General features: G+C 42.9%; 1 protein-coding gene across 1 annotated transcript in view; it reads right to left on the bottom strand.

The window, feature by feature from the left end:
- sec24d (SEC24 homolog D, COPII coat complex component) overlaps window positions 1-27107 on the bottom strand; it is a 141434-nt gene that overhangs the window by 27422 nt on the left and 86905 nt on the right. The window contains exons 11-16 of the mRNA XM_078402442.1: window positions 23385-23509; window positions 19283-19474; window positions 16606-16699; window positions 10610-10726; window positions 9839-10009; window positions 6148-6244 (exon numbers count right to left, since the gene is read on the bottom strand). Of these exons, the coding sequence (XP_078258568.1) occupies window positions 6148-6244; window positions 9839-10009; window positions 10610-10726; window positions 16606-16699; window positions 19283-19474; window positions 23385-23509 (796 nt within the window). The remainder of the gene's footprint in view (window positions 1-6147; window positions 6245-9838; window positions 10010-10609; window positions 10727-16605; window positions 16700-19282; window positions 19475-23384; window positions 23510-27107) is intronic.

Here is a 27107-nt window from a genome sequence, read left to right as displayed (position 1 = left end):
GATGGAGACGATGGGGGCGCTGTTGGAGGGGGAGGGAGGGGGGAGCCTGCAGGTATAGGCGATGGGAGCGTGGCTGGAAAGGGCAGAGTGAACCCAGCCGTGGGCGACGGAGGCCCGAGAGGTGAGGGACGAGACGCAGCTGGGGAAACAGGTGGGTCGGCCGGAGGTCTATCCCAGCGAGGAGGTTGGGCCACCAGCACGGGACGGTCCTGGTCCAAGTGGGCCGGTTTGAGCCGGGAGACAGAGACGAGCTCCTGACGGGTTCCTACCTGTAACGTGAAGGTGACCGTCCCCCTTTTCAGCACCGGGAACGCGCCCGGAGAGAAGCCAAAATTGACGGGACGGACGATGGCAAGGGGGAGGACAAGGGAAGAATGTCACCCGGCATCCGCAGGGGCGATCCGTAGATGAGTTCCGCCGAGGAGGTACCCAGAGCAGACTTAGGGGCCGTGCGAATACCGAGGAGGACCCAAGGCAGCTGGTCGGCCCAGTCAGGGCCGGTCTGGCGGGCACAGAGGGACGCCTTCAGCTGTCAGTGAAAACGCTCTACCATCCTGTTAGCTTGGGGATGATAGGTGGTGGTCTGCTGCAAGCGGGACCCATACAACTGCGCAAGCGCGTCCCAGAGGGACGAGGTGAACTGGGCGCCCCGGTCAGTAGTGATGATAGCCGGGACACTGAAACGGGCAACCCAATGTAACGCCAGGCCAACGAGTAAAACGGTCGACCACCGTTAGTAGGTCAGTGTAGCCCCTCGAGTAGGGCAATGGACCAACCAAATCCACGTGGATGTGGTAAAAATGGACGGGCGGAACCGCAAAACTCTGGTACGGGGGCTGGACGTGGCGGTGGACCTTGGAGGTCTGGCACGGGACGCAGGAGCGGGCCCAGGCGGCCACCTGCTTCCGCGGGCCGTGCCAGACAAATCGGGCGGCCACCATGGCCGAGGTCGCCCGGATGGACGGGTGTGCCAGGCCATGAATGGCCTCAAAAACATTACGCCGCAGGGCGGTCGGCACCACTGGGCGAGGGCGGGGAAGGGAAACATCGCACCAAAGTGTGGTACCTGTGGGGCCGCACGCTACCTGATCCAACTGCAACCCCGAGGTGGCGGAGGCGTACGCTGAGGCAATTCCTTCCAGGCGCTGAGCCTCCGCTAGCTCCTGGAAATCCACCTCGCAACAGAGGAATTGGCCGGCCGGGACAGGGCGTCAACAACGGCATTAAGCCTACCCGCGATGTGGCGAACATCAGTGGTGAACTCAGAAATGAGGGTGAGGTGCCGTTGCTGGCGGGCCGACCACGGATCAGAAACCTTCAAAAAAGCAAACGTGAGGGGTTTGTGATCCGTGTAGGCGATAAAAGAGCGGCCCTCCAAAAAATAACGGGAATGGCGAACAGCTAAATAGAGGGCCAGGAGCTCCCTGTCGAAGGCACTGTCGAGTGAGCTGCCGGCTGAAAAATGCCAGAGGCTGCCAGTGACCGTCGACCTGCTGCTCTAAGACCCCACCCACCGCCACGTCTTAGGCATCCACCGTCAGGGCCGTGTGGGCAGAGGAGCGGGGGTGCACAAGCATGGTGGCGTTGGCGAGGGCCTGTTTAACCGAGGAGAAAGCCGCCTCTGCCGCTGTGGACCAGACCAACTCAGCGGGGTTACCCGCGAGGCATTGAAAAAGGGGGCGCATGACCCGAGCTGCTGCAGGCACGAACCGGTGATAAAAATTCACCATGCCCACGAATTCCGGCAAGCCCTTGATGGTGGTAGGGCGGGGAAAAGAGCGGACGGCGTCCACCTTAGCGGGCAAAGGAGTGGCACCGGCCGGTGTGACCCGGTGACCCAGGAAATCCACCGCGGACAGGCCGAATTGGCATTTGGACGGGTGGAGGATCAGGCCGTGGTCCTGCAGCCTTTGGACACAGTGCGAAGGTGGACCAGGTGCTCTGGGACCGAACGACTGGCAACCAGAATGTCATCGAGATAAATAAACACGAAAGACAATCCGTGACCCACATGATCCATGAGACGCTGGAATGATTGAGCCGCGTTTTTGAGACCGAACGGCATCCTCAACCACTCAAATAACCCGAACGGAGTAATCGTAGCCTTCTTGGGAATGTCTGGTGGGTGGACAGGGATCTGATGATATCCCTGCACCAACTCGATTTTTGAAAAAACCGTAGCCCCCTCGAGGCTGGCAGAGAAGTCCTGTATGTGAGGGATCGGATAGCGGTCTGGCCGGGTTGCAGCGTTAAGACGCCGGTAATCCCCACATGGTCTCCACCTCCCAGATGCTTTAGAGACCATATGCAAGGGAGAGGCCCATGGACTATCTGAAGGCCAAACAATCCCCAGTCGTTCCAAATTGAGGAACTCCTCCCGAGCTATGGCCAGCTTGTCGGGAGGTAGGCGCCGCGCCCGGGTGAATACAGGCGGCCCCTCGGTAGGGATGAAATAGACGACACTGTGCTTATCGGAAGGTGCATCGAACCGCTGGACGAGGAGCTGCGGGAAGTCGGCGAGGACCGCAGCGAACTGACCGGGAGCCGTGGTGATGGCCTGGATCGACGGGCAGGGTGGGGTGGCAGGTGGAGGAGTAGCAGGCTCCATACTGCTAGCCGAGGGTTGTAGGCCCTTCCCGCGGACGTCTGCGACCAACGAAAAAGCCCAGAGGAAATCCGCGCCCAGAATTGCCTGGCCCACGTCGGCAACGATGAAATACCAATGGTAGGTCTCGGACCCGAAGGACGGGACATGGCCTTCTTGCCATAGGTGCGGATGGGGCTGCCGTTGACCGCAATGAGGGACGGATCCTTCCTACCTGCTCGGACTTCGTAGTCGTAGGGGGGCACGATGCTAACGACCGCTCCCGTATCGACCAAAAAGACGGTGCCGGTACCTAGATCTGTGGCGTAGAGGCGGCGGTTACGGCCGATCGAGACTGCCTCTACATTTGATCAGCCGAGGCATTTCCTGGAAAGGAACACGGGGCCCTGCAACTTCGGGCTTCACTGCCCCACCGTTTGTGAAAAAAACACCAGCCGCGCCTGTGCGGCTCTGTTGCTTGGGCCCGCTGCAAAACGGCGGGTGCAGAAGCTCCGTCTTGGCGGGCTGACTGCAAAATGGCGGCCGATGCGCCGCCATCTTGGCCGCGCGGCCGGCTGCTGCTAGGCCTCGAAACCCGATTTACCGAGCCATCTCGTGTGGAGCCCTCCATGACGAGCGCGTCGGCTTTTTCTGCGAACGCTACCGGGTCTTCAAAAAAGACGTCCGCCAACACTAACCTGACGTCCCGGGGCAATTTCTCCCGGAATGCCACTTCGAACATCATACACGGCTGGTGGTCGCCAACCAAGGTTAGCATCTCTGTCATCAAAACCGACGGTAGCCGATCCCCCAGCTCCGGTAAATGTAGGAGCTTCAGAGCCCGCTGGTTCTGGCTAAAGCCAAAAGTCCTCAGCAGGAGCCTCTTGAGCCCCTCGTACTTCTCGGTTTGGGGGGGGGTTGGTCAGGTACCTTCCCACCCGCGCGGCCACCTCGGGCTGCAGGCAGCTTACCAGCAGGTGGAACTTCTCTTGGTCCTCTTCCACCTTCTTGAGGTGGAACTGAGACTCTGCCTGCACGAACCACAGGTGCGGTTGATGGGCCCAGAACGGGGGTAAGTGAACGCTGCTCACATTCTGCTGCCCACTGCTCGCTCCTACCTGCGACATGTTCTCGTGATCTTCGGATCACGTTCGGGGTCACCAATGTAGTGAGTCCGATAGCGAATGGATGTTGCAGACGAAGTTTATTGCATAGTTCTAAAACTCCATGACAATTCGCAACACTCAAAACTCTGGACAACTACCTAACGTCTTACCTGTACAGAGTTCAACGCTAGACTGCCGAATCTACCGCGCTATCACATCTCGTGACATCGCTAGCCAATCCGAGGGTTCGAACTCTTCTAGCCAATCCCTATGTCCCTACAGGCCATTTTTATACATTTTGATTTCACCATGTAGAAATTACTGCAGTGTTTATACATCGCCCCCCCACCCACCCCCCTCCCATTTCAGGGCACCATAATGTTTGGGACCCAGCAATGTCATGTAAATTAAAGTAGTCATATTTAGTATTTTGTTGCATATCCTTTGCATGCAATGACTGCTTGAAGTCTGTGATTCATGGACATCACCAGTTGCTGGGTGTATTCTCTGGTGATGCTCTGCCAGGCCTGTATTGCAGCCATCTTTAGCTTATGCTTGTTTTGGGGGCTAGTCCCCTTCAGTTTTCTCTTCAGCATATAAAAGGCATGCTCAATTGGGTTTAGATCGGGTGATTGACTTGGCCACTCAAGAATTTACCATTTTTTAGATTTGAAAAACTCTTTTGATTCTTTAGCAGTATGTTTGGGATCATTGTCTTGCTGTAGAATGAACAGCAGGCCAATGAGTTTTGAGGCATTTGTTTGATCGTGAGCAGATAAGATGGGTCTATACACTTCAGAATTCATTATGCTACTACCATCAGCAGTTGTATCATCAATGACGATAAGTGAGCCGGTACCTTCAGCAGCCATACATGCCCAGGCCATAACACCCCCACCACCGTGTTTCACAAATGAGGTGGTATGCTTTGGATCTTGGGCAGTTCCTTCTGTCCTCCATACTTTGCTCTTGCCATCACTCTGATATAAGTTAATCTTCGTCTCATCTGTCCACAAGACCCTTTTCCAGAACTGTGGTCACTCTTTTAAGTATTTCTTGGCAAACTGTAACCTGGCCATCCTATTTTTGCGGCTGACCAGTGGTTTGCATCTTGCAGTGTAGCCTCTGTATTTCTGTTCATTAATTCTTCTGCGGACAGTGGTCATTGACAAATCAACACCTGACTCCTGAAGAGTGTTTCTGATCTGTCGGACAGGTGTTTCGGGATTTTTCTTTATTATAGAGAGAATTCTTCTGTCATTAGCTGAGGAGGTCTTCCTTTGCCTGCCAGTCCCTTTGCGATTAGTAAGCTCATCAGTGCTCTCTTTCTTCTTAATGATGTTCCAAATGGTTGATTTTGATAAGCCGAAGGTTTGGCTGAAGTCTCTAACAGTTTTATTCTTGTTTCTCAGTCTCATAATGGCTTCTTTGACTTTCATTGGCACAACTTTGGTCCTCATGTTGATAAACAGCAATAAAAGTTTCCAAAGGTGATGGAAAGACTGGAAGAAAGACTAGGTGCTGAGAGCTCTCTTAGACCTGCATTAAAGAGGCATTTAAACACACCTGAGCAATTACAAACACCAGTGAAGCCATGTGTCCCAAACATTATGGTGCCCTGAAATGGAGGGGACTATATATAAACACAGCTGTAATTTCTACATGGTGAAACCAAAATGTATAAAAATGGCATTTATTAAATTCTGACAATGCGCATTTTAACCACATGATTTTTTCTATTACAAATCTCAAATTGTGGAGTACAGAGGCAAATAAATAAATGATAGGTCTTTGTCCCAAACGTTATGGAGGGCACTGTATTTAGCATTGATTGTGTGGAGTTGCAATCTCACAGATTTTAATTATTGGTGCATATTTAGAAAGATCATAATAAAAAATCCACAACATTTTATATAAATCTTTTCTATCATTTTTTGCTCTTAATTCTCATCTTTCTTTCCTGTGTTATTTTGTGTTTGGCATACGAGTTGAACTAACAATTCTTATGCATTGTTTCTGCAGACTGCAGTGAGGATTCTTCAGTGTGATTAGTTAAGACTCATTCAGTACTTTTCCCACAGCTGCATTGTCTCCTGCAGGGAGGCATGGTGCTGAAAAGGATTGCGAATCATTGCAAGTTCTGCTGAAAAAAGTCCCCAGAATGTAGACAACAAGTGAAATGAACAATGGTGTACTTGTTCGGTAACCACTGTAAAATAAGGACTAATATCCTTTCTGTTTAAATCACACAATTCCATCACAAAACTATTTGAATAAACCACTTGGCTTCTGATATTCCAAATTTGTAAACACACAGTAAGAAATTACAAAAAAAACAGTTCATAGTGGTAAATAGTATTTCATTCTCTCGTTACACCTAAAATGGAGAATGTAATACTGTATAATACACCCATTATTCTTACTTGACCACAAATTCCTCATTCAGGGTCTCCTCACCTGTGTTTGTCCTGACCCTCATTATGGCATCAAATCCTATTGGCTTCTGTACGTCTTTTCTTAGATCATTCAAGAAGTGTTCACCATCAGAATGTATCTGTGCAGAAAAAAAAACGTGACAAGGTTCTTGGGAAGTACTGATTTGACCAGTTGATGGCACTGTGCACCAATAAGATAAAACTCACAGCCAAAAGTAAATAAAGCAGATCCTTCTGATAACTAATAGTTTGAAAATATATATAATTATATCAGCATTTCAAACTAGTACTACCTCACAAACAAAAGTATACTGCTTCTTGTTTAATCATTTTGGGCGAGATTTCATTGAATCACACAGGAAACAAATTTAACAGCTTCTAAGTGTACACTTCATGCTACACAGATTTTGCTCAATCACGCAATCACAGAATGGGTAATAGTTGGCTTTTCTAAATGATAAAGCCAATACAGGTCTCCAAATTATGTATCAATTAATTAAGTCCCTGGGAAGAACACTAGATTATATTCATGAATAAATTGTGGTCCAGATGATGGAAGTAAAGATAATGACTAACTTCAGTGCATTGAGACAAAGCTCCAAGAAAACACAATCTATCCTCATAGCAAATAACTATTAGGGCATCATGATTTATCATTGTACACGTGGTGGAAAATATCTTTACTTTAAATAACAAAGTAAGGGAATTATGAACTGTCATTTAGACAATAGACAATAGATGCAGGAGGAGGCCATTCGGCCCTTCGAGCCAGCACCGCCATTCAATGTGATCATGGCTGATCATTCTCAATCAGTACCCCGTTCCTGCCTTCTCCCCATACCCCCTGACTCCGCTATCCTTAAGAGCTCTATCTAGCTCTCTCTTTAATGCATTCAGAGAATTGGCCTCCACTGCCTTTTGAGGCAGAGAATTCCACAGATTCACAACTCTCTGACTGAAAAAGTTTTTCCTCATCTCAGTTCTAAATGGCCTACCCCTTATTCTTAAACTGTGGCCCCTTGTTCTGGACTCCCCCAACATTGGGAACATGTTTCCTGCCTCTAACCTGCCTTTAAGATGCGATAGCCTGGAGCAGATGACCAATTGCACAGAAACAGCTTACCTCGTCTGAACACTCGGGAGGAAACATATTCCTAAACCAGCAAAGGCTTGGTTGAAGATAGAATTGAAAAAAATAATCTTTATTCTTATATTAATTTTATTTTAACAGATGTTCATCCACTTTCCTTTATATGTGGATCTATTTATCATTTATAAATTTATGGGGAGGCGTTTTAAAAACAGGAGTAATTTTAAGTAACTCCAGCAATATGGGAAATGGTCCAGGCCACTCAGCCTCTTGAAACTGTGCCATCACCTGCGACTCAACTCTGAAATATCAATTTTTCACATCCTTCAAAAAACATCTGCTTCTCAAAGATCTATTAATCTTAGATGTAACAATTAACAACCAGTCTAGCACTAACTGACGATTGTGGAAGAGAGTTCCGGATTCTTCCCACTGGTGAGGATGAAACAACTGAGTAGTTACAATGACAAGGCTCCGTGTTTACTAAATTCTGAATGTCGTGCTGTCCGTTTTGATGGTAGATAAGGTACCTGGTTAGAATCAGAGTCCTGTTAACCCTGATTGCATTTTGGCCATGACCTGGGTAAGAGAACAATGTCAACATGCCTCAATGTGAAGCACCATTGCAACTAGTTGGCAACATTCTGAAGCAGAAGTTCTTTGTTTAGCAGTGGAAGAAGGGCTCCTTCAGGCCCTCTGAAGAAAAACTGGGGATTCATAAAAAACATCGAACAGTACAGCACAGGAACAGGCCCTTCAGCCCACAATGTTTGTGCCAAACATGATGCCAGGTTAAACACATCTCATCTGCCTGTACATGATCCATATCCCTCTATTCCCTACACTTCCATGTGCCTATCCAAAAGTCTTTTAAACGTCACTATCGTATCTGCCCCCACCACCACCCCTGGCAATGGGTTCCAGGTCCCCACTACACTCTGTGTAAACAACTAGGCCCGCACACCACCAGTGAACTTTCCCCCATTCACCATATAGCTATGTCCTCTAATGTTGGACATTTCCATCATGGCAAAAATATATATTTCCACCCTATCTATGCCTCTCATAATTTTATATACTTCTATCAAGTCTCCGCTCAACCTCCGATGTTCCAGAGGAAACAATCCAAGTCTATTCAACCTGTCCAACTCCTGTAGAGCTGCATTCACCAATCCTCAGCTATTTACTCTGCCACCAGCTCTCAATCCCTGCCTGCTTGCAGACATGAACCACCAAACCTTCTGCTATTTCAAAAAAGAAATTGACGTAAGTGTAATTGAGGCACAGGAGTTAAAATACACTGAGCCTTAAACTTATGTCAGCAAGTACTTTACCTTTTATAATCTGCACTTTGCTATATTTGTGCAAGAAGCTATTTTTAAACTCAAAGTTAAATCTTGGTTTGTATTCAAAAGTTTACTAAGTTAAAACGCTAAGACAGTTTTGGAAGGTTGATTAATATGTCTAAAATAAGCTCCCTCGTTTCAGAATTGCCTTCCTGGAGCACAAAGAGAATGAAAGTTGACATGAGTCATTAGCAGCATTGTGAACTTGCACCTCCACTTGTCAAACTGTATCTGTTAGAGAGAACCAGACTCTATTTTCTGTGTACATGCCAACCAGCAGTGTGGAAGCAATGATGAAATGCTCCAAATAGGCAATGTTTTGTGATACTTCCACAAAGTTGCTCTAATTTTGGGATAGGTAACTAATCTGCCTACAAAGGTAACAAACATGAAAAGGGTCTCAACCCGAAACATCACCTATTCCTTTTCCCCAGAGATGCTGCTTGACCCGCTGAGTTACTCTAGCATTTTGTGTGTATCACTGGAGTAAACCGGCATATGCAGTTCCTTCCTACACATTGTATTTACTAGTTCTGGAGACTGAGATGCAGATGCTGACACTTGGGTTCTGCTCAAAGGATTGTCTTACTAATTATATTATGAATTTATTACAACAGAAAGACTGTTTTCAACACTTCCATTACCTCACAGTAGGTGTTTACTTGTTGATGTCTTTGGTTTAGCCAGTTGGTTAAAGCTGAATATTGGAGCCCAGAGCTCAGGGAAACAGGGAGGGCAGGGGAAGAAAGAGAAAGAAAAGAGGACACCAGAGTCAGATAATCAGGGAAGCTGTTTGTGGAATTTTGACTGATGAAAACCAGCCCAGAGTTCAGAAAAATAAGCTTAGGTTTGTGGAGGAACAACAGTTAAAAAGTAGATCAGAAGAATCAGGACTGGGGGTGGCACTGGGAATTAGAGGGTTCAAGGAGAGGGTTAAAGGCTGGTTAGAGACTCTAAGTTGCCAGGCTAACCACGATTAACATTAAAATGTGCTAAACTATGAGATGGACATAATATTTAACCTGGCAGATATTGTTGGTGGGTTGGAAGCTCGGGCGGGTTGGGGTTGGGATACAGATGCTTAATATTTTGCCATTACATATTATCAAGACCATCTATTTTGAGGGTTGTATTTCCCCCCCGACTATCCAACTATCTACCTCACTGACCTCAAACTAACTATACAACTTCGAACAAAATTGGATGGATTAAGGAGTGGAAAATTAGAACAGACAAGATGGTCAAAATATTATCAATATCAACAAGATTAACTTTACCTGGAAATTGTTGTATTTGTACAAACTACCACCAGTAGCCAGTGGCACAACTCCCATGGTTGAGACATCCATAAATTGATTTGGGAACAGAAATACATCCACACAGCAGCTACTGGCCACGCAGTCCTTTGCCAAAGTCTCATAAAAATTTGACTGTGATTGAAAGAGTACCTGTAGGGAGATTAAAATATTCTCCATTAATACAAGGAACAGTCACATTATTCCATTGTTTGGGCATCCCTGACTGAAGTTAATAAACCAAAGATTCAGAAGAATTACCCAGCTGTCATGATCTAATGGTGTGTCGGATAGAGGAGAAGAGATAGAATCTTATTCACGACGGAAAGAATGCAAATAGCTTCGCCAACATGAGAGCTGTCACAAATTTTAATGTTGGTGAATGTATTTCCATTAGAGAAATGTGTATACTGTATGTGGCATGCCCAAATATTGGACACCAATATAGAACAGATTTAAGAAAATTGGAACAAAATTTGACATTACGGAGAAATGGGTGGGGTTGTGTTCCTTGGTGATGGTCTGCATTGTGATTTTCAGTAAAAAGCTGCTTCAATGTGAGTTGAAGAGAACATAATATTAAGTTACTTTTTTTTCCACATAAATTCCCAAGAGTGGGTTTTAAACTTAGAATCCGATATTTTTTAAATAGTGATTTGTTAATTCCATAAGGACAAACCTCCATTACCCAAATCCTATAAAGTGGTGAGTGGGGGTCACCTGTATTACGACATAACTTGTCAGCCACAGTACCTTCTCCTTATCTGTATTCACTAGCTTCCTGTCATCTCTGTTTTTCAATTTTCCTGGGGCTTCTGCTGTTGGCAGGGACGAGTGGAATATGAATAATTTCCCTGAGCATTCTGCAGCCTGTGGAAAACAGAAAGAAGTAGAGTTTTGCATGTCTGGGGTGAATGAAGGGTTAATTTACAGTTTGCTCTATGCCCAATGCAGTCTGGTGGTTAATTGACAAGAAATAATCCTATTTATTTGATGGTCATCAAGTTCAGACGTTGAGTAACTGCGCCACAATAAAGTAGGAACTGCTCGCATTAAACTTGGGCTGGTTGGTCTCATCCGAATTATTATCATTGACCCGAGAACAATATAAAGAACTGGAAAATTCAGCAAGTTGTCAGCACAGTTTAAGGTTCCCTGCGGGAAATGCTCAGGCATAGATGTTAGGTCAGGCCAGGCGGCAGCTGTTCATGTTTGAAGAGTCAACCATCAAATCAAAACTGGAGTAGATCATTTAGCCCCTCAAACCCATTTTGCCACTCAGTGAGATAATGGCTGATCTGTACTCTTCATTAACTGGAGCTGTGCTTTTTGTTTTTTTGCTGGTTGGGAATTACTGATAGCCACAGTTGTAGAACTACACCGATCAGCCAAAACATTATGACCACCTGCCTAATATCTTGTTGGTCCTCCGTGTGCTACCAAAACAGCACAGACTCGCCGAGGCATGGACTCTACAGGACCCCTGAAGGTGTCCTGTGGTATCTAGCACAAAAACAGCAGCAGCAGATCCTTCAAGTTGCAAGGTGGAGCTGCCGTGGATCGGACTTGTCGATCCAGCCCATCTCACAAATGCTCAATCCAATTGAGATATGGAGAATTTAGAGGCCAGGTCAACACCGTGAACACTTCATCATATTCCTCAAACCATTCCTGAACAATGTGTGCAGTGTCCTGCTGAAAGAGGCCACTGCCATCAGGGAATACCATTGCCATGAAGGGGTGTACCTGGTCTGCAATGATGTTTAGGTAGGTGACACATGTCAAATTGATGTCCACATGAATGACTGGACCCAGGGTTTCCCAGCAGAACATTGCCCAGAGCATGACACTCCCTCCACCGGCTTGTTGTCTTCCCACAGTCGGTTTAGACCAGATGGGAAAGCCTTCGTCGCTCTCACGCATCGATGAGCCTTGGGTGCTCAACACCCTGTCGCCGGTTTGTGGTCGGACCTCCTCGGACCACTGTTGGTAGGTACTCACCACTGCTGACCGGGAGCACCCCACAAGCCTTGCCGTTTCAAAGACGCTCTGACCCAGTCGTCTGGCCACAACAATTTGGCCCTTGTCAAAGTCGCTCAGGTCTTTACTCCTGCCCATTCCTCCTGTATCCAACACATCAACTTTAAGAACTGACTGTTCACTTGCTGCCTAATATATCCCACCCTTTGACAGGTGCCATTGTAACAAGATGACCAATGTTATTCACTTCACCTGTCAGTGGTCATAATGTTTTGGCTCATCAGTGTAGATATGGGGAATGTGATAGTCAGAATCAGAATCGTAATTACCTTTATTGTCATCCAAAAAAACCAAGTCTTTTGGACGAGATTTCGTCACCCACAGTCCAAGAGTAAGAGCAATCCATGTTTTCCTGAAAAGCTCTTGTTGGTTGGGGAAATATACAATCAGTCTTCAGGAGCACATACATCCAATCTCCAGTTCCAGCAGGAGGGTGTTGTTTCCATAAGCCAGGGTACTGCTGATTTACCTCTACCCCATTGCTGACATTGGACTTTGTCCATGAAACTCGTGCTACAATGCTGAGAACTATATTCTGCACTGTGTATCTTCCCCTTTGCTCTATCTATTGTACATGAGTTTAGCATTATTCATGCAAAGTAATATTTGATGGTTGGATTGCATGCAAAACAAAACTTTTCATTGTACCTCAGTACACATGACAATAATAAATCTAAATCTAAACCTAAATGGCTGGCGCCATTCAATGGAATCATTCATCAATGCTATTATAGGTTTAAAACCCTAGTTATGTACTTAAGTTAACACCCTTGTTGTGACTCATTACATGGCAGATGCAGCATAAAATTGACTGCAGTATCTTCTGCCACATCCTTAAGCTGCCAACCATTGAGGGTGTCCAGGCTCTCAAATTTCACGATAGGGTTAATTCTAATCTTGAAAGAAAGCGATTGTGCTCCATCATTGCAAATTCCAGCTGTGCATCTGAAGCTAAAGTAGGGAAATATGCTGGCTGCAGCCGTTTAACAAAATAATCTGTGACGAACAAGAAAGTCTGTCTTTGGGGAACAAAGCAACAATTGGATCCATCCGCTTACATTAAAAGGATTTGTAGCTTACATTTGGCTTCAGAAAGTTTTGTACAACCTACCCATTACCAAAACAATTGCAAATGGTTATTTCAAAGAACATTGTTATCGGAGGGTTCTGGAGCAATAACTCATCTCCACATTTCATTCCGAGAAGAGAGTTGAAGGTCAGATGTTTCTACTTCATACGAAGAGACATAACTTAGGGCTGTGCAGGTCCAATAAATGCCGCGAGACAAACTAAAAATAAACAAGCACTCCACTTATGATACAACGTTTAGAGATAAGCAGAGAATTTTGCATTTGCAGAGCCAAAGAAAATGGTCATAATTAGAATAACGTTTTGTTACCAAGATCTGCTTTGTAGCTGATATTAGTTGCATTAATTTATTGGGCTGTTCAGCGATGAGATCTTGCATAAAGTAATTGGTATAAGTATATAATATACCATACCTGAATGATGGTGAAATTTCCTACCACTCCCTTGCTGAAATGTCATCGCCATTTACAAAGATATTTAGATTACACTTCAAGAGTTGTTATCTGAAGGCAATGAACCTGATGCAAAGATATCGAATTTACTTTTGACCAGAATTTTCAAATGGGGTAAAAAGGCCTCCATCTGTGACATACATTTTCAATGATTCTATAGTAAAATTCTTAAGAGGATTGGACAGGGTAGATGCAGGAAAAATGTTCCCGATGTTGGGGGAGTCCAGAACCAGGGGGTCACAGTTTAAGAATAAGGGGTAGGCCATTTAGGATTGAGATGAGGAAAACATTTTCACCCAGAGAGTTGTGAATCTGTGGAATTCTCTGCCACAGAAGGCAGTGGAGGCCGATTCACTGGATGTTTTCAAGAGAGAGTTAGATTTAGCTCTTAGGGCTAAAGGAATCAAGGGATATGGGGAAAAAGCCAGAACGGGGTACTGATTTTGGATGATCAGCCATGATCATATTGAATGGTGGTGCTGGCTCGAAGGGCCGAATGGCCTACTCTTACACCTATTTTCTGTTTCTATGATCAAGAGTTCTTAATCTGCTAAAATGGATGTGCTTGTGAAATCATGAAACAGTACGAGAGAAATACTTCAGCGAAAAATTGAATCGACTACCATTAATAAAGTACAAAATATAGTTGTAAATTTCATTCAATTTGTAAACAATCCATCCTTAACCTGATAAATTATATTCATTTTTTTTCTCAGTCATGCTAGCATTGATACAAACAATAAATAGGTTACAGTTGTAATAATTTGCTAGATTAATCAGTGTAATCACTTTGGACACCTATACTTGATGAGTTGTGAAGGGACTCTGAAACAAAATCACCTCTGCTCCGGGTGCTCTGAATGTTATTTATTCTACACAGCCGATTAATCTTTACATATTAGTCAAGTTTGTGAAACTTACCCACAGTTCCAAAAGAAAAGGATAATTTTTAACCCTAAAAACTTCTTCCAGTGTAATTCCACAGGATAGCTCTTGGATTCTTAGGACCTTGGCCATCCATTTCACAATGGCCCCAGGAAATGGTGGCAACTGGGATGAGCATGAAGCAAGTATATGGTGAGCTTGCATTCCATGCCTCTACCCAGTTGTCCTTTGTGTGGGATTGCTGAGAAGATGTGGCCAATTCTATCCTTAGATGAAATCCCATCTTCACAGAGAAAATACCTGCCACCAGATTGTGTGGCACTATCACCATGCTTGATGGGGCAGACTCAGACAGATTTAGCAACTCAGGACTGGGCATCTATGAAGTGATCTAGGGGGATCTGGGAAACCAGGAAAAAGCACCAGGCATACCTGAGAATGAGGAATCATGTTGGAGCAGCCACGCCAGGACTACTTGAATGCAAACCAATATGAACCACATGCAATGTGACAGAGCTAAGCGAGTCCATGGCCAATGGACCAGATTTAAGCTCTGCCAGTCCTGCCACATCTAGTTGTGAATGGTGGTGGACAATTAAAACACTCACTCGAGGAAAAGGCTCCACAAATATCCTGATGGTGTGCCCAAAGGCGTACATTAACCTTTACATTGTTCTAAGTCTTTACACATTGTGAATATGTGTAATGCAAGAAACAAGAGTTGGGCAAAATTCTGTGGGAAATTCCAGCTGTTCTGAGCACGATTCTTAGCAGACAAGTTCCAAATTGTCTGGCAGCTTATTGCCGATGCTTTACTGACTGGCATCCAATAATGAAATATGCTGGAGATTCTCCAACCAATAGACAATAGGTGCAGGAGTAGGCCATTCGGCCCTTCAAGCCAGCACCACCATTCAATGTGATCATGGCTGAACATTCTCAATCAGTACCCCGTTCCTGCCTTCTCCTCATACCCCCCTGACTCCGCTATCCTTAAGAGCTCTATCTAGCTCTCTCTTGAATGCATTCAGAGAATTGGCCTCCACTGCCTTCAGAGGCAGAGAATACCACAAATTTACAACAGTCTGACTGAAAAATGTTTTTCCTTATCTCTGTTCTAAATGGCCTACCCCTTATTCTTAAACAGTGGCCCCTGATTCTGGACTCCCCCAACATTGGGAACATGTTTCCTGCCTCTAACGTGTCCAACCCCTTAATAATCTTATACGTTTCGATAAGATCCCCTCTCATCCTTCTAAATTCCAGTGTATACAAGCCTAGTCGCTCCAGTCTTTCAACATATGACAGTCCTGCCATTTCAGGAATTAACCTAGTAAACCTACGCTGCACGCCCTCAATAGCAAGAATATCCTTCCTCAAATTTGGAGACCAAAACTGCACACAGTACTCCAGGTGCGGACTCACTAGGGCCCTGTACAACTGCAGAAGGACCTCTTTGCTCCTATACTCAACTCCTCTTGTTATGAAGGCCAACATTCCATTGGCTTTCTTCACTGCCTGCTGTACCTGCATGCTTCCTTTCAGTGACTGATGCACTAGGACACCCAGATCTCATTGTACATCCCCATTGTACGTCACCTTCTTTGGAATTGTCATTCAAATGGTTTTATTGAATAAACCCTATAAATCTATTGAGTAAGTTTGGTTTCTTTAATCAAAAACAGTAATATTCCTTAAATTTTGAACTGTTTGAAGATTTGTAATAGTTTTATAACTTTTCTTGAATATTTCAGAAAGGAAGAAACAATCAAAAACATCAAGTCTTCCTGTAGTAGAAACAAGGAACTGCAGATGCTGGTTTACATAAAAGGACACAAAGTGCCAGAGTTACTCAGCAAGTCAGCAGCATCTCTGGAGAACATGGATAAGTGACGTTTTGAGTCACGACTCTTCTTCAGTCTCAAGAAGGTTTGCCACCTGAAACATCACCTATCCATGTTCTTCAAATAAGTCTTTTTGCAGTTTTGGTAGCCAGTGTGACAGATTTTATTTTGCATTGTTGCATGAATTGCTTGTTCCTGCAACCTATGCCTCAACATTATGAACAACACGTGGCCAGTGAGGATGGTGTTGGCACTGACAGCAGGTTGGACCTGGCAGATCTGTGGTGGTCAAAAACACACATTTTTGCTTACAGGTTAGCAGAGACTGCTCAGCTCATCATCGATGACAAAATCTAGTCTAGTAAACATTTCAGTTTATTTTATATTCATCAGTAGAACATATTGAGCACTTGCACATTTACTTAGAAAAATATCAAACCTTCACTGCTTCCAGTCCAGCTTGAATTACCGGGGCGAAGACAGTTTCACTTTCACTAGTTTCGGCAAATATTTCAGGGATCTGGTCCAATAAGCTATATAAAAAAAAATTCAAAGTTAGTGTTGATGTGATATTGAATGCTTCATCTTACAGTGCATTGGCCACTGTTAACACTCCAGATCTCAGTCAGGGGATACCTGCTGTATTAAATCCCTGTTCTTGGTTCTGATTCTGCTCTTTCGCAATAAGGACATTTCCAGAATGGTGAATTGAAATATCTGCTATTTTTGTGGTGGAGGGAGGATGGGGACAGGGAATTTCAGACCAAGTGCAAGGTCTTGATCCAAACTGTCGACCATTCCTTTCCCTCTACAGATGTGGCCTGGCCCTGGTGAGGTTTTTCCAGCAGTTTGCTTTTAACTGGGGAGTTTCAGGAGTTGTTCTGTGCCACTTTAGGCAGGAGATTGGTCCAAGTATTCAAAACATTTAGTCGCATTTGAATCCACAATTTTCTGAAGTGAAATCCATTTAAAATGAATCTCACTGACACACTTCTTTTTCCAAAGGGTGCACATGTATTCAAATAGTGACAGGTGCCTATTTAAAATAACGTTGAGAACATTGGGAAATATAATGCACAGAGCTAGAATACACTAACCACCCCCACAAAAAAAGTAGTTTTTTTGTCTTGGATGAACAATGCACAATTTACTTTATGTCATTTTTTTTAGGGTGCCATCTCAGTTGCCTACATAGAACAGTACAGCAGAGGACAGGGGCCTTTGGGCTACAATCAATTGATGCCAAATTAAACTATGCCCAACCACTGCCTCTCTAATGTTGCTATATTATCTGCTTCCACCACCTCCCCTGGCAGTGCATTCCAAGCATTCACCACTCTGTGCAAAGATCCTTCTTTACAAATCTCCTTTTAACATTTCCCCCTCTGACCTTAAAGCTATGCCCTCTGGTCTTTGACATTTCCACCCTGGAAAACAAAATTCAGACTGTCTACCCTATCTATGCCTTTCCGTGTCTGTCCGTGGGCATGGGGAGAGAGAGTGGAAGTTTTGTTGCCTTCCATCACAGTGAGGGGGTGTTTGGAGTCACTGTGATGGATGCTTATGTTGGGGTCGTGTGTCTTGTGTTCTTTTTTTTTGTGTTCTGTGACTGCTGGAAATGTAATTTCGTTCGTTATCTCGGTATCGAATGACAATAAAGCTCTGTATATCATGATTTTATATAGTTCAATGGATATTTTTAAAGCAGAGATAGATTCTTGATTAGTATGGGTGTCGAGGGTTATGGTGTGAAGGCAGGAAAGCGGGGTTAGGATGGTGAGGTAGATCAACCATGATTGAATGGTGGAGTGGACCTGATGGCCTAATTCTGCTCCTATCACTTATGACCTTATGCCCAATTTTATTATTTTAAATACTTAAATAGCGGGGGCATGAGATTAATCCCTTGGTATCATTAGAGACTCCATGTTTTGTTGTTCCTATTAGGGTCTACATGAGGCCAATAAGTGTACAATTTAATTCATTCATTTTAGTATTGGTTCAAGCTGAATGTCTCTGGCACCAATTCAGCAGAACCCCTTTTATCAACTGGGACCAGATTCATGTGTTTTTCGTACTAGTGTTTGAAAGGCAGCCCCAAAGCACAGTGCAAAATCTCTGGCATTTCATTGCTGCTTTGCCTCTTTCATTTTTGATTCTCCATTATCAGTGACAAAACCTCTTATAACATTGTCTTTATTAAAAGGTTGTTACAAATGCTAGAATTCACCTTTAAATCACTGGCTTGGCATATTATCAAATTATTCATTTATTGTTTAATTTATTTATTTCAATTAGTCCACAGTTCGTAATATTTTAATGGATTTATAATGGACACAGACTAAGTGGATACTTACATGCAATAAACTGGGTATAAGTCAGAAGGACCTCTAAAAAATACTGGTTTAAACAGTTATTCTGCATGTGACTATTAGCTGTGTGACATGGCCCACTTTCACATAACACAACCACCAGTTTTTTTTAATTAAATGTTCCTGAAGAATTGAAAATGTAAAAGTAAGCTAATTGTTTAAAAGTAGATTTATGAACATACTTATACACTTTGCCATGAATTGATATGTTACAAAGATTAGCTAATCATAATATTTTGATTATTGAAAATTTACAAGATGGACTTGGTAAAAAAGCTGTTCACTCAGTCTCGGAACACAACTGTGATCTGGGATCTGCAAATTTCCAAAAAAGTAATATAACAACTTAAGACAGCAAATGTTACCAATTCTCTGCTGCATTCCCCAGTCTCCTGCAAAATTTCAGAATCAGAAGCCTTAAATCACCACAATCACTCCTGACACATTGACATTTGCTTTCCTTACAAGGAAAAGCATATCTATTTCCACTAGCCAGACAAAATGATTTATGGCAGGAGCAAATGATCTTCATTAGTCATCAATTATGATGCCCTTGGGATGATGTTTATTAAATTGCAGCTACATACTGTGTTTTTGATATCCAAATCAGGACATGATTTAGAAGGATTTTGCATTGATATTCAGTTACAATAAGCAGCAGCATACCAATTTAGACATTTGAATAAACAATAATTTGCAAGAATCGTAATGTTGGTAATTATAAATGATTATATTTATGCTTACTTGTTAATAACATTTTGTGATTCGTGGACATTGACAAGGAAGCCATCCAACAGCGGAACAAACATCTCTCCAGTGTCCGACACCACTAACATCTGTGGCTGTGCAAGACTGCTTGTAAGATTGTAGAAATGGAGAACTTTGTTATAAGTGACAAAGCCAACTCTTATGGCAGAAGTCTCTGCTTCATCTACCCTGTAAAATAATTTGAGAGTGAAAGACAAGATTGTTAATAGTTTCAAAAGAAAGCAAAAACTAAAACAGACACTGCCACTTTCTGAAATCAAATAGCAAATGTGACAGTTAAAAAATGTTAACTAAAAAGCAAGGGGAGTGTGGTCTATAATAATTTGTATTTTTGTAATAACTTTAAAGTAATACTGCTTCACCACAGGCAGTGATATTGGAATATTGCTGGTTAGATTTCTGGTTTTCCATTGAGATTAAGACTGAAAGTCAATTTGACCTGGCATGTCGGTTAAAGTTGGGAATAAATAGCTGTAGATTCTTTTGAGAACTTGGTAATTCTCTGAATCATGTGTACATAGAAAACCACAACTTAAATTTGCTTAATAACCTCAATATGGAGAAATAACAAAAAGTTTAACCAGAGGAAAGATATAAAGAAAGGGGGTAAAAGTTAGAACACATTTTAAAGAAGATCTCAAATGACAGAGAGGAAAGCTTTAGGGCAGGGGAATTCCAGAGGTGGAGGCGTAAACAAGTGAGAACTGGCAACTAATGAACAAATTAAAGATATAAAGATATATAATGGAAGGTGAGCTGACGAGTTGTATGGGATTGCAGGAGTTTACGAGACAAGGTCATCTGACCTTTTAAACATATAATGAGAATGTTAAGTTTGAGAGTGGGAGTTAATATCTCAGGATGGACTAACACAATGGTGAGAAGAACCTGGGACATGAAAAGACTTTACTCTCAGCATGCGCGCTAGTTAATGAAGGGGGATTAATGAGGGTTGGCTAAAAAATCATTAGGGATCATCAAAGTCATTGATAAGGATTTCAATTCAGTAAATTAAAGAAGATGAAGAAGCGGGTGATTTTGTAGAATTCAATGCAGGCTTTCACTTTGGTAATCCAGCATAATCCAGTTGCCATCTCTCAGATAAAATACTAAGTCGAGGCCCTAACTGTCCCTAGGTAGATATGGAAGACCAAAGCACTAATCCAAAATACCCAAATCAATAATGCTCATTCCATAATCCATAAAACAGGTTATCTTTCTCGTGCATGTTTTGTTGTTTGAGAACTGGTGGCCATTACTCTCCCTTTCATTACTCAATATACTTTCAAAGTACTTAAATGGATAGTATATCACTCTGCAACATGAAAGGGGCAAGATTTTCATTTTGTTTTATTAAAATAAAATTTCAGTCGAAAAGTTACAAATAGTTTCATCAAAATCTAAGCAAATGCTTGAAGACCAATAGAATTGGACTTAATTCCATGCTTGCTCATTTCTTTTGTTTGTGTAAAGGAAACCTGATAAAAGTTTTCTTTTCGTGCTTTTCAGCGCTACAAGCACCTTGATTTATGAGGTGTCAAACAGATTACCAGCCTATGTCTTTCCACTAAACTGTTTGGGGTGTCTTTAAGATGTGGGATGAGAGCATTTTATGATGCCTATGCATTTTTCCGCATTACCAATTTAATACTGCTATTTATAAGCTAGTGGAAATGTATATTCTGTTAAATTGAGTGAGACAATAAAACATCTGTGGAGACACAATAAACTGTAGATGCAAGAATCTTGAGCAAAACACAAAGTGCTGGAAGAACTCAGCAGTCAGGCAGACCACTACCTCCACAACTCCTTGGTTTGCTCATTGATAGCCCAACCCGCCCTATCCCCAGCACCTCTTATTCTGCTTGTGTGGCTTACAACACAATGATATGAACATTGAATGATCCAATTTCAAGTAGTACCCTTTCAACCCCAACTTCTCTTTCCATTGTCCTCCACCCCTCATCCCACCCCCAACCCTCACCCCCTTCCGTCACCCCCACCCATGTGTGCATACGCTTGTCCCTCCATTTCTCACCTCCTCAATCCTGCTGGTCCTTCTTCATTGACTCATCTCCCATCCCAGAGTCTCCATTTACCTCATCCCCACTCTCTCCCTTTCCCCTCCCCCTTTTACTCAAATCTTCCAATCGGCTATACATTTTACACCTCCTATTCAATCCTTAACTGATACTCTTTAATCTTTTTGGTTCTTGCCTTTGTCACCCACTACTCAAATCTGTCAATAAAACCCCCTCCCCCTCACTTGTATCCACCCATCACTTGTCATTGTCTGTCCTGCCTCACCCCACTCTTTCCCTGCTCCACCCCAATTCCAATCAGTCTGAAGAATGGGTTCAACTTTGTTTTGCTGAAGAAACATCTGTGCCTGTTTTTCTGTCTAAATTGCATAAAAAACAGAATGTTTTGCACAGTTTGTAGTCTTTCCACTTATTTCCAGCAGAAGTTGTGCAAATTTGTAAATCAAACCAGATCCTTCCTACTGCAATTAACGCTGGAACATACATCAATTTCCTATTATTATCAACACATGTGATGACATCATTAACATTTATAGTTTTCGACTTCCTGATTGAAATTTATCAAAAGCTTTTTACATTGTTCGCTCACAATAAACCAAGTTGGGAACCATACATAAATCAAATGGTCCTCCAGCTGGGGCATCATTTTAATAAGCACCGAGTCGTCCATGTTAATTTACCTGCGATACCTTTTTGGTAGGCAGCTAGTACTGATAAAGAACACTTAACGCTGTGATCAGTAGCCCTGATGTGATCACAGCATGGGGCTTAATCTGCACATTGTGCGGCATGGGAATCCCTAAATATGGCTTCTTTTAAGTCTTTTTTTTCCAATTACCTCTCCCCCTGATTTCCACAACATCTCCCTCCCCCTTGTGCCTTTTGCCGGCCCACCAATTCCTTCAGCTCTGTGGCAGCCTGTGCATCTGTAACGTGGAGAACACTCAAACTGAGCCGACCTGCTTCCATGCAGGCAATGCACAAATGAGACAGGAGGTGAAGCCCACCAAGAAGCTGCCAACTGTGAACATGCAAACTGGCTTCTATTACTTTTAAAAGGAAGAAAATAGAATTACGATTTCTCTGGTTTTGAGATACTTTTGCTGGTGCATGATTTTGGCATCAGGTAAAATGCAGGGTCATTCAGAGTACTAGAATCCAATCTCCAGGCTCCTTGTACAACACCAAGGGATGCACAAAAAGTAAAGAATAGCATCTGGGAAGTGAGAGGAACATTAGAAAATACATGAGGGAATAAGTAAAGAAGCTTGAGGAGAGTAGAAAAATAAACATTAAGAGCTCTTAAAACTTACAAAATGGTTGTTTTAAAACACCATATAGAGGGGCCTGGACAGATGGGTCTCAGAGGCTTCAATTGTGGTGAAGCACATGTGACCGAGATATCAAAGTATACATTCCATGTTGAATGATACCTAAGAAAGTGAGATGGTAAACACAACCCTGTCCCTCATCAACGGAGCTGCTGTGGAGATGTTGGCATTCAGTTATTGCTTGATTCTCACTTTAATATTATTTTGCACTACACAGTTTTTGCACTATAATCTTACATCATTCTGCTGTTTTACACTCGTTGTTGTATTTATCGTAAGTGTATGTATACAATTTAGTTTGTGAGGTTCATGTGAACAAGGAATTTCATTACACCCTGGTGAATATGACAATAAACTAACCTGACTCTGAGACTTAGATGGAATCTAGGTGAGGAAGAAGCAACATGCTGACTGGGAAGTACTGGCAGAAGGCTCAAAAGGAGCTTAATCAATGACATTGATTAGTATATTATCAATGAGGTGTAGCACTATTCTCTAAACAACTTCTATTTGAATTTGAATTTTGTTTGTTTCTAATATGATCTGTAAAAACTGCAATGATCGAGCAAAGTTAGTAAGCTAGCAAAGTCAGTAAAGAATTTTGAAGATCTAGTTATCGCATGCATGTTGGCATATGTAAACACTTTCCATGATAAGCACCTCTTGTAATTAATGACTGTGTCAAATCCAACAAATCTGTTTTACCTTGGTAACTTATCTAGCAGAGTCTTCAGCTCCTCACATATTAGCTTGACACAGCCATTTTTGATGCTGCTGTATGACACGTCGATCATGAAGATGAAGGCTGGTGGAGTAGGGGGCTTGCTGTTCTGTAAACAAAAAGAGATAAGTGAACAAAAAGCAAACTATAAACAATCTTACTTGGAAAAACCTGCCCCCAGATGATGGTGTGAGGTTCCAGGTCTTTTATGGAGTCAAGGCATATTGGGTCACTGAGGAAATGGAGATTCTAGAGGCGGTTTTGAAAAGACATTTGTTAAAATAAATAGGAGATTTATTACTGAAGAAACAGCAGGCAAGTATGTATCTCATAAAAAACTGAATTAAGGTGATTTGTTAAACCTTCAGGACTTCTCAAACTGCTGTGAAACTAATAGGTTACTTTTGATCTTTTAGAGCCTCCAATATTCTTGGCAATGACTTATTGATATCTCAATGTCAATGTTAATGTTTCAGGCCATCTGAACTTCAATATCTCAAGTGCCAATCCTCCACACTCCAATGTTCCAGGTGCCCTGACCCTTCTATGCCTCAAGCCCTTTCACCATTCAATATAATAATAATAATAATAATAATACATTTTATTTATATAGCGCTTTTCATATACTCAAAGACGCTTTACAGAGATTTTGAGAACATAGGGAAATGAATAAATAGATAAATAAGTAAATAAATAAATGAACAGAGAAAGGAGACAGAAGGTGAGGTGACCTTCAGTGGTTGAAGGCAGTACTGAACAGGTGAGACTTCAGCGATGTTTTGAATGTGGTGAGTGTGGAGGAGTCTCTAACGGTTTGGGGTAGTGAGTTCCATAGGGTGGGAGCAGCGATGGAGAAAGCCCTGTCCCCCCAGGATCTGAGTTTAGTCCGGATGTGGGGGGATAGGAGATTGGCAGCGGCAGAGCGGAGGGTGCAGGTGGGAGTGTGCCTGTGGAGGAGGTCGGTCAGGTAGGATGGGGCCAGGTTATGGAGGGCTTTGTAGGTTATGAGGAGGATTTTGTACTGGATTCTCTGGGGGATGGGGAGCCAGTGGAGTTTATAAAGGATGGGGGTGATATGGTCACGGATTGAGGTGTGTGTGAGTAGACGGGCAGCGGAGTTTTGAATGTATTGAAGTTTATTGATGATTTTTGAGGGTGCGCCATAGAGGAGGCTGTTGCAGTAGTCCAGACGGGAGGTGATGAAGGCGTGGATGAGGGTTTCTGCAGCTGTGGAGGAGAGGGATGGACGGAGACGGGCAATGTCTCCCCCTCCCCTGCCCATCCTCCAATTCTCATAGCACTGACCCTCCTATACTTCAGTAAATCCCCCATGATCCCCCAATGTTTCAGGATTCCAGCCCTCCGATTCAGATTAGTTTATTGTCATGTACACTAGGGTGCAATGAAATTCCTTGTTCACTTAACGCTAGCAGACTAAGCTGTAGTGGTATTAAATACCATTGTGATGGTATTCAAAGCTCCACCAGCTTAATCCCATTTTATGGCCCTAGGATAACTGTAGGTCATGGATCGCAGAGGATCTTACCTGGTCTACCAACACCATCACCACAGTGAAGAAGGCACAGCAGAGACTCCACTTCCTGAGGATCCTCAGGAAAACCAACCTGCAGGAGAAGCTCATGATGTCCTTCTATCGCTGCTCCATCGAGAGTGTGCTGGCATACTGTATAACCACATGGTATGCCAGCTGCTCAGAAAAGGACAGGAAGGCCCTTCAGAGGGTCATCACGACGGCCCAGAAGATCATCGGCTGCTCACTGCCCTCCCTGGAGCACCTGTTCAGCCTACGCTGCCTCAGTAGAGCAGGCAAAATAATAAAAGATCCATCCCACCCCGGCCACCGTCTGTTTGTTCATCTGCCCTCTGGTCGACGTTTCAGGTCGATCAAATCCCGAACAAACAGACTTAAGAACAGTTTTTACCCCAGGGCCATACGAGAACTGAACACTACCTTCTGCACTAGGCAACACTGTTAAAACTTTTGTACTTAATATAATTGTATTTATTTGTTTTTGCATTTATTGCATATATGTTTTTACACACCGTCAGGATTGGCTATTTTTTAATTTTGTTGTACTCGTTGCAATGACAATAAATGAATATTATTATTATTATTATTATTATTATTCATGTATTCATTATAGTTCTTTTTTAAATGAGGGTTTCCACATCCACCTCCCTACAGTGAGCTCATGACAACTAAACTTTTTCTCATTTTCCTCTAATAAATGCAAACTTTTCCTAATTTTCCTCTAATCCTGTAGATTACTTTAAATCTATTCCCCCTGGTTTTTGCTTACTCTTTTCTGGGAAATAGGCCCTTCCTATTTATTCTCCAAAGGCACCTCATAATTTAATATCCCGAAGTTGTCTCCTGTCAGCCTCCCTGTTCCAAAAAGAACAACCCTAATTTATCTCACCTTTCCTCATTACCAAAATATTGCAATCCTGGTAGCTCCCTTATAAATCTCCTTTTTACCCTCTCCACTATGATCACATCATTCCTCTGATAAGATGACCTGACCTTTGTGCAGTAATCAAGCTGCAATCATATTGTGTTCAAGTTAACCTCTCTATTCCCAAGTCCTGTTCCTTGATAAATAAAGGAGAGAATCCCAAATGTCTTTATGGTTTTAACCACCTTATTGATCTACCCATACCTTTGAGGATTTGTGAATATTTTCCACTCCCAAATATACTCAATATATTCCCACTTACTGTGTATTTGTTTGCCACAAGTAACACAAAACATTTTAGATGAACTCTGATCTCCTCCAGCAGCAGCAGAAATGGAAAGTAGCAACAGCCTCAGCCTAGCTTTATTGGGGTTTGCATTACGCAATGCTTCCTGTGTCATTTTCTTTGCAGATATTCTGCAGAAAATCAGATGTCAACATCAGGCACAGGTTTTATTTTCGAATGATTTAATGGTCAATTCCTGCCAAATACTAGCATGTATTCTTTATCCAGCAGGCCCATGTAATATATGAGAAAATAGATAGTTTCTTGGACCTGGATCATTTTATAGTCACATTTGAAATCTGCATTTTGTTAAAAAAAATTATAACTATACTCATAAAGACAAAGGTCAGGCCAGGCCTGTGCTGATCACAATAGCTAAGTTCTCTGAATGGATGAGGTAATCAGATAGAGTGCCTTAGGGCTGCAGAGGGAAGTGGCAGGGGATGGTTTCATAAATCTTTTACTCAATTATATTTGCTAATAAACACTGGATGTCAGTTCTGCTTTAGCAGAACCAAGGCCACATTCTACAAAATATCCTGTGTGGAAATGCTTAATATAATGGATTATTAGATGGACAGTTACATTTTTATATGATTGAAATGATAGTGTATTTACTACAATAAAAAAAGCAAAGTGAATCTGTCCTGATTGTTGGCTGAAGAGCTTCAGTGCATCATTGGTGTATTGTCAGCCTGTAACTCAGAGTGAGATGACAGATACTTTTTCTAAACTCAGCTGTAATATGTTCCATCTGCAATCACTTGACTTCATATCACTTTGCACACATACCCCAAGCTAAGATGTCTCTATTAATTTACAAATGGCACCCTTTGAAGTAGAAAAGAATTAGACATGTCTGGCGTTCATTAGCAATGAACAGAATAAAAAAGACAGCTACAGAAAAGGTAACTCAAGTGAAAGGTTATATATAAATATGCACT

Source organism: Rhinoraja longicauda, chromosome 1, assembly GCF_053455715.1.
Source record: "Rhinoraja longicauda isolate Sanriku21f chromosome 1, sRhiLon1.1, whole genome shotgun sequence".
Lineage (NCBI taxonomy): Eukaryota > Metazoa > Chordata > Chondrichthyes > Rajiformes > Arhynchobatidae > Rhinoraja > Rhinoraja longicauda.
Note: the sequence above shows the minus strand (reverse complement) of the source record. Positions and strands in the feature narration are given on the sequence as shown.